This window comes from Melanostigma gelatinosum (assembly GCF_949748355.1).
Source record: "Melanostigma gelatinosum genome assembly, chromosome: 23".
Classification (NCBI taxonomy): Eukaryota; Metazoa; Chordata; class Actinopteri; order Perciformes; family Zoarcidae; genus Melanostigma; species Melanostigma gelatinosum.
In genome coordinates this window covers 11,867,647-11,880,620 of record NC_136656.1, presented here as the reverse complement: position 1 = coordinate 11,880,620, position 12,974 = coordinate 11,867,647, and the positions used below count along the sequence as shown (strand labels likewise).

Here is a 12,974-nt window from a genome sequence, read left to right as displayed (position 1 = left end):
TTGCATTAAGATCGCATGCTTCAGGATCTTATTTTGTCTCAAAAATGCATCCGGCGTCCACTGACCCAGTGTCAGCGCCCCGTCAATAGTTTGCGTGAGGTAGACAAATAAAAGCAGCCGTCTGGGATTCTGTGAGCTGCCACAGAATGTAAACACTGTGCACGCCAGCGGATGCTGCAGCAGTGCGGATTCAGGTTTAGATGACCCGGATAGACTGGGTTACAATTGGTCTTGTGAGTACGATGTTATCATACCAATCACATCAAAACCTTTACGATGAAACTAAACATGTCATTTAACAGGGGATGAAGAATAAACCTTGGTGAAAGGCTGGATTACCAACTGTCCCAGACGTCAAGGGGCTGGAAAAGCTCAGAGGTTACTGTGTGGTACTTTATGGTCATATGATTAATCATAAATGTATATGGGAATACCACTAAAGCAGGATATTAACTGACATGACATAAGGGCTTGTTTTATTACCTTAAATGTGTCTTGACAAAGGGGTTCAGTGTTCCAGCTAGTCTTCAGACCTGCATGTAAGCTGACATCTTGCTTACGAGGTGCATTTCATCAAATTCACACCCAGCAGTGGGGTCAGAATGCATGCAATAAACAGAGGGGGAAGTGGTCAGTGGAGGTCACACAACATGCTTGCTAAAGGAAAGAGAGGAAATGGAAATGCACTGAAATTGAAAGCGGTCTGGTCCCAGGCCAGTTTGCATTTCACTGAGGAGCGTCTGCTGAAGATAAGCCCGACAGTGAGTGCGTTACAGTACACGCTCACACAGCAGTTTCTGCCCTTTCAATATTCTACGCAGTCAGGGAGGTGATTGTGCTGCTGATTGATACTCGGTTACAATGATGTCAATCACGCAGCGATTCCTGCGTGAGTGCATAAAATAAAGCGCACCTGGATAAAACGTGCGATAAAGAGTTTTACGGGATTTGCCTGTCAAACAGCCCCCCGACCCTGTCCCCCTTGATAACGCAAAGAGCCCAGGACGGCATTACACCAGATCCTGGGACTGATGGATTTATAGTTGTTCGAAGCAGAAGTCAAAGCCACGCAGAGACTTTGCGGGGTGACTTCCACTGACTGATGGTAACTATCCCGACCCACCGGGGAGCGCTGTCACAACTATGCTGACATCTCAACGGCGCGCTGAAATATAAACTTTACAGAGGAAACCACAGCTGAAAGTCTAAAGTGTGATTTCATTTTTTTTCGCTCCTCTCTGTAGATTGTAAATCCCAAATTGTGCAAGCTTCATGTTTTTTTTAATCCAAACTGGTGTTTTGACAGAAAAAGAAAAAACGCTGTGTCGCCACATCAGGGATATCCTTTGATAAAGTATTGATCTCTTTGGGAGGGTTTGGAGGGAGTCCAGGAGATCTGATGCGTTTGGTCGGTAATCACCCAGGTGAAGACCCCCCTCGCAGAGTGAGGTGTGTGTTCACATGGTTGTGGTGTGTGTGTGTGTGTGTGTGTGTGTGTGTACATCTGAAGACCACAGCACGTTTTTGTACTAATGGGCAGAGCTTTAAGTCTCGATTCAGATCCCCTGCTAACATTAAGTGAATTTAAAATACTGCAGTAACAAGCTGAGTGCATATAGTCGCCCCAAAACAGTGCGTTACGAACGTGAGAATGTGGGAAGGGAGGAAAACAGATTCAGGTAGTATGCCATCAGTGTTATGCTGCATTCTGTCCAGGTGTTGAGATATACGACTAAATGTCCGTTAACGTGGAGGCAGGTGGTATACATGGCAGACCTGTGAAACACAATCCTTTATCTAACTAGCCGTCTGATCTCTGTCCGTCTGATCGTTCACTTACAGAAGGAGCTGCTTTCGTCCTTTGTGCCTTCCATGGTGCCATCCGGCAGCATCTGGAGGTAGAAACCGTGTCTGCAGTAAAGCCGTGTGACGATGCCCTTCAGCTGGGGCTCTGCAGAGCAAGCACAGGGTTAAACACACGTTAGCAACCTGGGATCACACACACACACACACACACACACACACACACACACACGTCAGTGCACCTTTATTGATGCACCAGTGCACCCTTACCTTTGAGTATGCACATTGACTAAACAAGTGGCAGGTCTTGATATTTGCACTGTGAAATAGTCAAACAGTGTGTGCGCTTGTGTGTGTGTGTGTGTGTGTGTGTGTGTGTGTGTGTGTGTGGCTTTCAGCAGGATTGATGGGATCCTGCTAAAGAGAAGCGTCTTTCACGGGTTAAATTGAGGCAAGCACGATGTTTCTGCACTATCTGTGTACAGTGTGTGTGTGTGTGTGTGTGGATGCTTGTAGCAGCTGCCCACCGGTCCACAATAGGGCGAGCACTTCAAACACACCAGACTAGACTTTTTGAAGGCTGAAGCTCAAGCTACAGGCAATATTTTTCACAAATTAAAATGCCTGAATCTCCGAATGCTCTTCTTGTTTAAAAAGGAATGGTTGAAAGTGAACAGGCCCCAGTTTAAGTTAGTTATTTCTGCGAGCAGGTGGTCATCAGTGGACCTAGAAACATGAATCCACGAGCACCCCGTAATCTAACCCCAGCTGTGCACGTAAACAGAGCAGAGAGCTCCATTTCCTGCATGTAAGTTGGCAAAGGCTGAAGAAACAAACAACAACAACTTAACCGTCATACTGAAAGTTTAATGAACCGTCTCCTCTCGTCTGTTTACCCCGCTCTCAAATACCAACTGTCGTCGTTTACTCAGTGCACTCGGAGGCACCAGGCTGCCATTTGTCTGGGTGAACATGCCAAGCATCGCTGTAGAGATGAGGTGGTGTTTCTTCCTCAAACCTCGTGTTTGTGTTTTGCGTTGAGCGTGTTTTCTCAGGCCGCACGGGGGGGGGGGGGGGCGGGGGTGTCTGACAGGGGCTGTTCCTGTTGCTGAGTAATGTTAGTCTTTATCCATCATTCGGGGTAAAATACAGTCATTTACTGTGAGTAAAGTGTTTTATTTGCCCCCTCAAAGACTTGGGTAAAGAAAGTATATTGTTCCTTTTTGATGATATGAAAAGATGATTTGTCATTGAATTAAAATATGAGGGAGTTTCAGTAGCTGTGAGACGTTTCAACACATTTGTTGTCTTTGATTGAAGCATGGTGACACCTTTAGTAGCCCCTCCCTGTCTTTTTCAATGTGACGCTCAGAAGTCCCTCCAGAGGACATTATACTGCTTTCACACACTCAGTGGTACTTTTTCCATGAAGAGCAAATTGACCTCAATGTCTTACACAGCTGAGTGCTCCTTTAAATGAAAGCCTTATATTATGTATTTTACTAAATCAATGCCATATAGCTCTGAATATTCTATTGTACTAAATCCCCTTAACAGCAAGCATAACATTAACATTTAACATTCTCCATCATACATATCAATCTCCTTAATTGGACGGGATTCTTTTCACTTTTAATAGAAGGTGACGGACTGTTGAGTACATATTCTACTCCAAAGGTAACAGATCTTTCTGCAAAGCTCAAGAAGTTGTTGAATTGAAGCTCATTAGGATTTGAGATAAGCCTTGACGTCTGTGAATTAGTCAAGGAAAGGCTGCTGTGTAATCCCCCCTTTGGTTCTGACATGTTTGGAAGCTGTTCGTTGGAGGTTCTGGCCTCGGCAGCGAGATCGAGTCGCTGTAACTACTAAAAAGATAAAAATCCACAGAAAAGCACAGAAAGAGGCTGAGGTTGACCTTTAGCGGGACTCCGCCTCCGCACATCCCAGTCTGAGAACAACGCCGTGATCCGAGACGCGCCGCTCGGACATGCAGGACTACTGGTGCATGTGCAGAGCCTTCACAAAGAAACAGAGACCTGAACAGATGATATTTCCATAAGGCGGTGAGCCCTTTGAATCAGTTGGAGTCAGATGAAGGGAAGTCTCTGATCCAGGGTTAAGGGGCTAGAAGCTAAAGCGCTGGTCCAGTTCAAGTCTGAATCCAGCCGAGGGTTTAACTGAAGGAGGCTTTTGAAAGCTCCTTCTGACATTTGTGGATTAAAGCTACGGATTTGACTTTCCAAAACCAACACAAAGCTTTGCTAGTCTCCCCTGCAGTTGTCTTCTTGGCAGAGTGGAGAAGCCTCTGAAATGACATTAAAACCACGAGGCTGAAACAAATTCATGCTGGTAGTGACTGCAATCACACCGGAAGGCATGCTGGGAATATCACAGCATTAGTCAACAGACAAGAGATTTGTTATCAGAGCGCATCCTATCCTGCAACACAAGGCCGTGATGTGTGTGTGTGTGCGTGTGTGTGTGTGTGTGTGTGTGTGTGCGTGCATGATGAGGATTTGTGCTCACAATCCCACAGACATTCAATGCCAATTAAAGAGTGACCTTAATAAAGAGCAGGATTAATTTGACTTCAGAAGAATTTCAACCATTAAAGTCACCCTGAACCCTCCGGCTGCCCGATGCTTCATAGCAGCAGTAATGTTATCCCCCCCCCCCCCCCTCACACACTACAATACTTAGTGTGTGTGTGTGTGTTTGACACCTCCAAAAGAATTGGCTTGGCTGATGAAGCAAAGATGGTCTGCCAAGGACTGGCTGTCATCTCACACACAGACATTATTGGACATATTCTTGTCTACGTCCCTCTGTCCATCCGTCTCTTTCTTACTTTTCCTCTCAAGTGTACTCTCACTATTTAGGATCCAGCAGCCCAGTATCACTAGGAATTACTTCCATATTTGGACGATTCGGCAGGTCACGATCCATGACCGGTGCCAACGTTCAGTACCAGACATGGAGGTAGTGGGCCCGTTGTGGGTGTGGAGGTCAGGGTCATTCGGAGCCTCCCGACCTCTCCTTTCTCTCCCCCTCTTCTTCCCCGTCTCATCCCAAAGACGCAGATCCAATCAGCACAGAAGAGGGTGGACAGAGGAGGGTGACGGGAGAGAACAGTGGTGTCAACAAAACGTCCGTTAACAGCAGACTCTGAATGAGTGGCGTGCCGTTCAGAGGTTGATGAGGAGGAAACTGTGATGAAATAGAGACATGGAGGATGAGATGGATGAAGGAAAGAAGACTCTGCCTTTCTGTGTTTCCCACAGGTAGTCCATTCACTTCCGCAGCTCTGGGACACACTGATGACTTGTTATTGATGTTTCATTTAGCAAACGCGGTAATTCACATTTTTCCCAGGCGCTGAAGTCTGTCAAACCACTTGAAGCTGATGGCACTGCGACAATGGCTGATTATTATACTTCCATCTGTTTGCCGAGACGTCGTCTTAAACGCTCCGTGTCAGCACCGACGCGGTCGGACTCCGGGGAGAACAGATGTGCTTCATCACTGATGAGTTATGGCCATTGTAGTTCACTAACCGTCTCAGCGTTTGGCAGCGTTAAAGCTGGAAAAACTTCATCGGAGAGAATCGTCAGCTTCGTGCACCACTGCACCCCCGAATGAATCGCACCAAGCTGAGCTGCTGGTATAGTTGAGGAGGTAACACTGGATACAAAAAGTTAATAACAGTCTACACTGGACTTTATGAAGAAGAAAGTTAGAAAGAAGTGCAACTAGTTCTACTGTTACAGGCAATGTTTCAAATTTCATGGATGTTACATTAGACCTCTACATGGACCTAATAATTAGACTGTACGCTAACTACAGAAACAGTACACTATGAAAACAAGTGTACTACAGTGAATAGGCTACTGCATAATATTTGTATGCAGTATGGATTTCAGACAGACTCGGTTTCTTGAAGTTGCCCCTGCATCAATGTAAGAGGGTTCGTTTCCCTTTGGACGTACTGAAAATCAACATGTTTTTTTATCTTCACCTTTCACGTGTTCCAACATGAAGGGACTCCCACAGCTGTGGATCTGCCCACTGCCGTGTTCAGTCTTCCAAATCTAGCAGGCCAGTGCAGCCTGCTGTGTCGCTGATGACCGTTTCTCCGAGAACAAAACCAGACTAGTCCTGTGTTCAACGACCTGCGAGCATCTGTGGTCTCACACACTGATTAGTACGACGGTGTCCTCCACAGCCTGAAAGTGTCCCATGTTCAGAAGTTGATTTGGCTGCTTGACCCGTTGCACTGTTAATAAAGGTAACGTTTAATAACACTCTGTGTCTGCCAGTTATGTTCTGGCATAAGCAGTTCATGGATGAACACAATTCATAGACTGAATTCCTCGACAATCCACCAGTAATTAGAGAAGAAGCGCCGTCAAAAGAGCTGCTATAACAAACTGCTATAACACGCAGGCATTTATAAAAGGTGTCATAAGCTAGTGTGGGCGTGATGTTACTGTTACTTTCAGTCTTTCTTGTTGCTATTTTAAAAGGAGTGAGTATGTCAAATTGAGACAAATGTCAAATTGCACAAGTAAAAAAAGTTTCACTGACAAACAAACTAGACTACAACTCAAAATCAAAAGATAAAAATTTGGACAAACTTTACACATTACATGAGAAGACTGAACGCTGGTGCTGAGGCTGTTTTCGTCCATCCGTAAGCTGTGGAGGAGAATTGAACAGGCGTATTGTAACATTCTCAGTCAACTGGCTGACAGATTGTCCTTTGTGCCGCCTGACAGGTGGAAACAAAGCACAGTTGAATTTTTCAAGTAATTACTCCTCGAGGCAGAGCAACCAAGCGGCGGCAATTTACAGTTGCATGCTGTTGGTGCAGTAAAGGAGTGGGATCTTTACAGTCCTGGCCTGCACTGTTGCCACTGTACAACGCTTGTGCACTAAAAATCAACTGTGAGCTTTATCTGCTCCTTGCTCAGACGGTGGACAAAGGTCATTGCGGTATAATTCCCTCTAATCAAATATAGCACTGTGGGCACATTCCTGCTACTTAACATGCCATGCTTCTGCACACTGGTCCCAGAAACACTCCTCTCTCTTTCTCCGGAGTTAATAAGCTTGTTACTCCCCACTGACTCCAATATCGTCTTTCTCACCACTAGCATGAGCGGCCTGAGGCTATTAATCCACAGACATATGGATTTTACAACCGCCAGTATTTCATCTCCCAGCGTTTATTGCATCCAAACGCTTGACGGACGCCACAAAAGCAATAACATAGCCTGTATTGAAATGAGAACAAGTGGAGTATGCTATGTAGATCCTTTTCATACCACAATAAAGCCTTTTTTTGCTTCCCTTAAGCTAAAAAATTGATGAGGAGGCACCGTATGTGTTCTCATATTTTCATATTTCCCAATTCACATTAAGTGCACAGCTAAATTGCATGAAATTAGGGGCTCACAGTGGCCCCAGTTGACAGTGAATAATGGGTATGAAGGCGGGGAGAGCCTAGATGGCAATGGCGATATTTACAAGGCCCATCAATCATCTCTGAACCGCCAGTGGCCTCATCCCTCATAGGAGGGGGAGAGTGAAAGGGGCGGGACGCCTTCAAAACAAACTGCTTCTCTCTCTTTCTCAATATGAAATGACAGAAGTTGTGCACGGGGCTGACAACGCTGACCGAGAAGAAGAGCCCAAAGAACAGCAGGTACAAGCCCAGGCTTTGGAATTGGCTTAAGTAGATAATAAAAATAAGTGCTTGGTAAAGGAAGATCAATTTGACACCTGTGAAAATCTAATTTTGACATATTAAAGTCTGTATTCTGGAAAAGAGATCAATGGCACCACACAAACAGCAGCTATAGTATAAACTGTAGAGACAAGAAGAAGAGAGCTGCCTTTTACAAACTCTGGAAACACTAGAAGTATTCGTAAAAGCCTCCAATCAACTTTAAATACATACCCATCTGTATTTATTATCTACGCCAACCGCTTACATAAGTTACTGCACGCAACCACATATTGTTCGGCTGTGAGTCCTCAGTTAACACGGTTAGCAGACACCGGGTCACTACGACTTCCCGCCGCTGTAATGGCGGCGCTGCTAGATGGAGGAACGCACAAAGGGGATTCGTCTTCATTTATGTCAACCTCAGGGCTCTGGCTGTAAGAATACTGAATCTATGTTCAGGGCTCACAATTACCATATTGTAAAACGAGTGGCTCTGATCCATGTTGTCTGTACAGTATGGGCAACATTGAAGCCATGATACAAACATGAATATGATGCATGTAAAGATTACAATGAGGAGAGACCAAAGGCTTAATTACTTTCAGCAAATGTAATCCTAAATACAGCAATGTAGTCCTAAATACAGCAACGTAGTCCTAAATACGGCAATGTAATCCTAAATACAGCAATGTAGTCCTAAATACGGCAATGTAGTCCTAAATACGGCAATGTAATCCTAAATACGGCAATGTAATTCTAAATACGGCAATGTAGTCCTAAATACGGCAATGTAATCCTAAATACGGCAATGTAATTCTAAATACGGCAATGTAGTCCTAAATACGGCAATGTAATCCTAAATACGGCAATGTAATCCTAAATCCGGCAATGTAATCCTAAATACGGCAATGTAATCCTAAATACGGCAATGTAATCCTAAATCCGGCAATGTAATCCTAAATACGGCAATGTAATCCTAAATCCGGCAATGTAATCCTAAATCCGGCAATGTAATCCTAAATACAGCAATGACGTGAAATACGTAGATTGCATAACTGTCAGAATACAACCAACTGACAGAACAATACTGATGTTGCCATAATTACGTTCATTGGTGTGGAACATTTCATCCCAATGTGTTTCTTTATGATTATTTTGGTTACTATAAACATACACAAGTATGTGGTGAGATCTGGAGAAACTGACCGCAGCTGGACCAGACATTGGTCCGCGAGTAGACCCACTCAGAGTAGAAGTGACACAGCAGGCACACGCGTATCGGTCAGGGGGAGTGAGACGTTGTTGGATTAATTAGAAAAGCAAACGAGTGAACTTTTCCGTCTGTGCACTAAAGCTTAATGATTTAAAGCTTAAATGAATGGCCTAATAATTAAGTCACAGAGAGACAGAAACAAAAGCAGCCGTCTCCGAAGCGAGAGGGAGTGTCTACGGAGGGGAAGATGGTGAAAGGGGAGAAAGAACAAGATTGAAAATGGGATGAGAAGGAGAGAGAGTGAGACAAAGAGGGTGGGCATAAATCAAGACAGGAAGACAACAGTTTAGAAAGAGCTGAAAGAAGGATACCCGCAGGGGAAGCAAACAGACAGATGTGGAGACCAAGAGAGAGGAGAAGCAAAGCAATGACTGAAAGAGAAGGAGACGGGTCTAACCTCGTGTCAAAAAGAGAATGGAAGAGAGACACAGAAGGACAGAAAATGTATCAAGCACCGACGAGAAAGCTGAACTTACGAGTCCTACTCCAGAAGAACAGAAAAGATCCGGCCCTACATCATACCGTGACCGTGCCGACAGGACGTCCAAAAACAGCTTTGTTGTCTTCCAACATCCTACTTGCAAAATGGCTTCATTAGTCAGTGCCTTCCAGAAGCCTTCCTGATGGTTATGAGACAGTAACTACTTGGTCAAGGTTAGGAAGCCTTAGTGGTCATGAAAGGAACTATTGTTGGCGGCCTGTGATGTAAGACACTCAGCATGGAATCGCAACGTCGCCACTTTTAAGAGTCTGCATCACTAAAGCACTATATCCACTGACATAAGGGCCAGGAGGCGGGTCAAAATCTCTACCATTTGAGTTGTATGCTAACGTGTGGAATATTTTCATTTTATATCATGTGTTAAATCAAATTACCATGCAGCAAATCATGAGGCCAGGTAGTATTGAAGCATGAGAAAAGGTGTACACAATGCAAAGCCAGTGGAGGGTTTTTGGACTTAATGGGGGCCCAGCAGCTCAGGACCAGTACAAGTAGAGATAATGCCCATAGTGGACACATCTTCACCTCATAATTGATGTCCAGTGCAAACATTCAGTGTCAACACAAGAAGTGTTGAATGGTGACAGAAGCTGGTGACTGATGCAGGACGTCAGCTCTCTAATTGTCAACCTGCACAAAGGAAGCAGCTGGTTTTCTGGCCATAGAGGTAAACAAACTGTGTTTTATCTTTACATTATGAAGCTTGTTTTGTAACATAACACTGCAGGGGCCTGGTGGAAGGAGGAAAAGACAGAGAGCTGAGCGAATCAAAAGGTTGTCAGTATCCCAGGACCAGTCTTTACTGATGTTAATTACATTAACGATCAGCTGGGAGACCCCGCCCACCCAGTGTGGATCCAGGCCAGGACCTGATATCACCTGAGGGGGAGGGAGGAAGGACTGGATGAGCAAGGGGGAATGAGAGAGAGAGAGAGAGAGAGAGAGAGAGAGAGAGAGAGAGAGAGAGAGAGAGAGAGAGAGAACAAGTGAGTTAGAAAATCAAGGTGGAAAGGAGAGAGAAGAGGACATGAGACATGGAAAGTTAGACAGGAGTTAAAGAGATAAGAAGGAAGGAAGAGAAGGAGGAAGAATGGAGGAAGAGGGGACAGTAGAATAGGAATTAGACAAGAAAAAGGGAAGGTAAAGAGGATGGGATAATAAGGACTTAGGGAGTAAGGAAGGAAAGCGTGTGAATATGTTTGCAGAGGGAGGGGAAGAGTGAATCAGCAAGAGACGGAGGGCGATCGCCGAGGGAGAGGAAAGGGTGGGAGGCGGGCAGAGAGATCAATCCCCAATGGCCCTGGTGTTGTAACACTGAAAAGAGTCAGTGGCCAGGAACCAAACTTTCCACCCACACACTTCTCTCTCCAACACCCCCCGCCCCCTCCCCCCCTTCCTCCTGAACACTCAGTTTATCTCTCTCTACTTCCTGCTCTCTTAACGACGCCTTACATCGTTGAGCTTTTTAATACCGGACTATATTTCTCCTCTTCCTGGTAAGTGCTGACCAATACAGGGATAATTGGGAATATTCCCTTAAGAGCCATTAGAGGCAAATACAAGCCAATTTCCTGTCTATAGACGCGCTGCAGATGACACTTAAAGTATATGCCATAACTCACAGCAACACACAAGTGGAGGAAGTAAATATCAAATATGAGAGAAATTCTCCCCAAAAGACACAAATTGGCCAAATTCTGAAAGTGTACAACTCTGATGTTATTAATTGGCTGAAAGGATAGAATTTGCAGAAAAGTTGAGTTTGGAGTCCTGATACTTCAGGGACTCACTGCCATGTTGAAGAATTAGGATGTGAGATCAGCGGATAGAGTGCATGCTAGGTGTGTAACGGCACACAGAAGTCACGGTTCGGTTCTTACACCCCCCACCCCAAAGGATAAAATTCTGTATTTTGAACAGACAGTCGTGGAAATATGAAAGACAGACAAAATCCTGACTAAGGTAGCATTTAGCTCACTTTGAAGAACTACTTTCATTATGAACAAAAAGGAACATTTCAAACACAAATAGGCTATAAAACTGAGCTGCATCTAATGCTGTGAAGCTAAAAATACCAAAATTCATAAAAATAAAACCTGTGCATTAAGTGTAAGAGTTAGTTCCATCTTTGCTATATCTAAATATTTAAAGCACCCAAGTATTGTCTGTCTCCCATGGGACTGCAAACAAAATTCATGTGAAAGTGACACCAGATGCTATGAGGTTGCTCCGTGTGTGTGTGTGTGTGTGTGGTCATAGGACATGCATGTCTATGCGTCCCTATGCATTTATGCTTGCGTGTTCTTGGCTGAGACTCTGACAGAGATGGATGGTACAGAGTCGGCCCTACAAGGGGCTCGTGTGCTGTTGCGTCAGCGACCTCTGACTTCAGCGAGGCCGGTCGTGGCAGACACGTACCCCCATCGTGCATTAGTTAATGACAGAGTGCTGTCTCCCTGCAACACACACACACACACACACACAGGTGGGTTTCTCGTCCTCAAGAAGAGATGGTGTGTGTGTGTGTGTGTGTGTGTGTGTGTGTGTGTGTGTGTGTGTGTGTGTGTGTGTGTGTGTGTGTGTGTGTGTGTGTGTGTGTGTGTGTGTGAGAGAGCGTGCGTTGTCGAAGTTAAACAACCCAGAAGGACTCTTTGCTCAGTTCTTCCCTTGGATCCCATCCAGAGTCGCTGATAGGAGGACGAATCAATTTGCTTTCACATTATTATCAGAAACACTTCACAGCTCTACGTGTGGTGCTTTTAAACATCAGGGTGTCATTGGAGAATTAATTGTGATATCTCGGTGCGAGGCTCCGACTTGACAGTGTTTCAGGCTGACAATGGCTTTTAGATAAGTCAGATATTGATAAGTTGCATCGTTACATTGTAATTCAGAAATGTTCGGCGATCAATTCATTCTTCATCCCACCATATGTCGTGTTATGATGCGTTTTCTACACTTATTTCCAATAATTCTATTTTTATTTAAATAATATACGCGTAAAAGTATATTGGTCGACCCACAGAAAACACAGAGAAGAAGACGAAATTAGGATCATGACCAACACATTTGCACAAAAAGGATGCATTGAAGTTAACTCTGAGTTAATGTATCTATGTTGTTAACGGAGCGCTGGCACCCAACTCTGCAGATAAGTTATTGACCAGCATGTAAGAAGCTGTAGGTTGATGTTGGAGTGTTGTCGAGGTTAGCACGCTTATCACAATTAGTGTCCTTCCGCACGCAAACGCGCACTGTTTTAGAAAATGACAAATGAAAGTGAGATTGTGAGCTTTGGGACTGTGTTTATGTGTGTGTGCATGTTTCTCTCACGACTGTCAGCTTTCTTCTGTGAAATCACAAGGTGTACACGGGCCTCTCTCTCTCGTGTGATAGCGTCATAATTCATCTCTAATATCTATTTGTGTGCAGATTATAATACATCATTAAAACTACGAATGACAAGATTTGATTAAAGCCATTCAAATACAATATTTTATTTGCATATCATTTGCATTGTGTGTTTCTATGAAGAAAAAAAAAAGTCCGGCTCCTTGTAGCCCAGCTGCTATAATCAAACAACAAAGGGATCTGTATCTGCCAATACGGATCATCAGTGATCGGCAATTAGTATCAGTGGCAAAGGAACGTGATCAGGATCTCTAAAA

At 44.4% G+C, this 12,974-nt stretch overlaps 1 protein-coding gene across 1 annotated transcript in view; it reads right to left on the bottom strand.

Annotated features, from left to right (window-relative positions):
• Window positions 1-12,974, bottom strand: part of fgf11a (fibroblast growth factor 11a) — a gene marked incomplete at both ends in the record, with an annotated part of 66,965 nt that overhangs the window by 30,476 nt on the left and 23,515 nt on the right. The window contains one exon of the mRNA XM_079295921.1: window positions 1,841-1,951. Within this exon, the coding sequence (XP_079152047.1) occupies window positions 1,841-1,951 (111 nt within the window). The remainder of the gene's footprint in view (window positions 1-1,840; window positions 1,952-12,974) is intronic.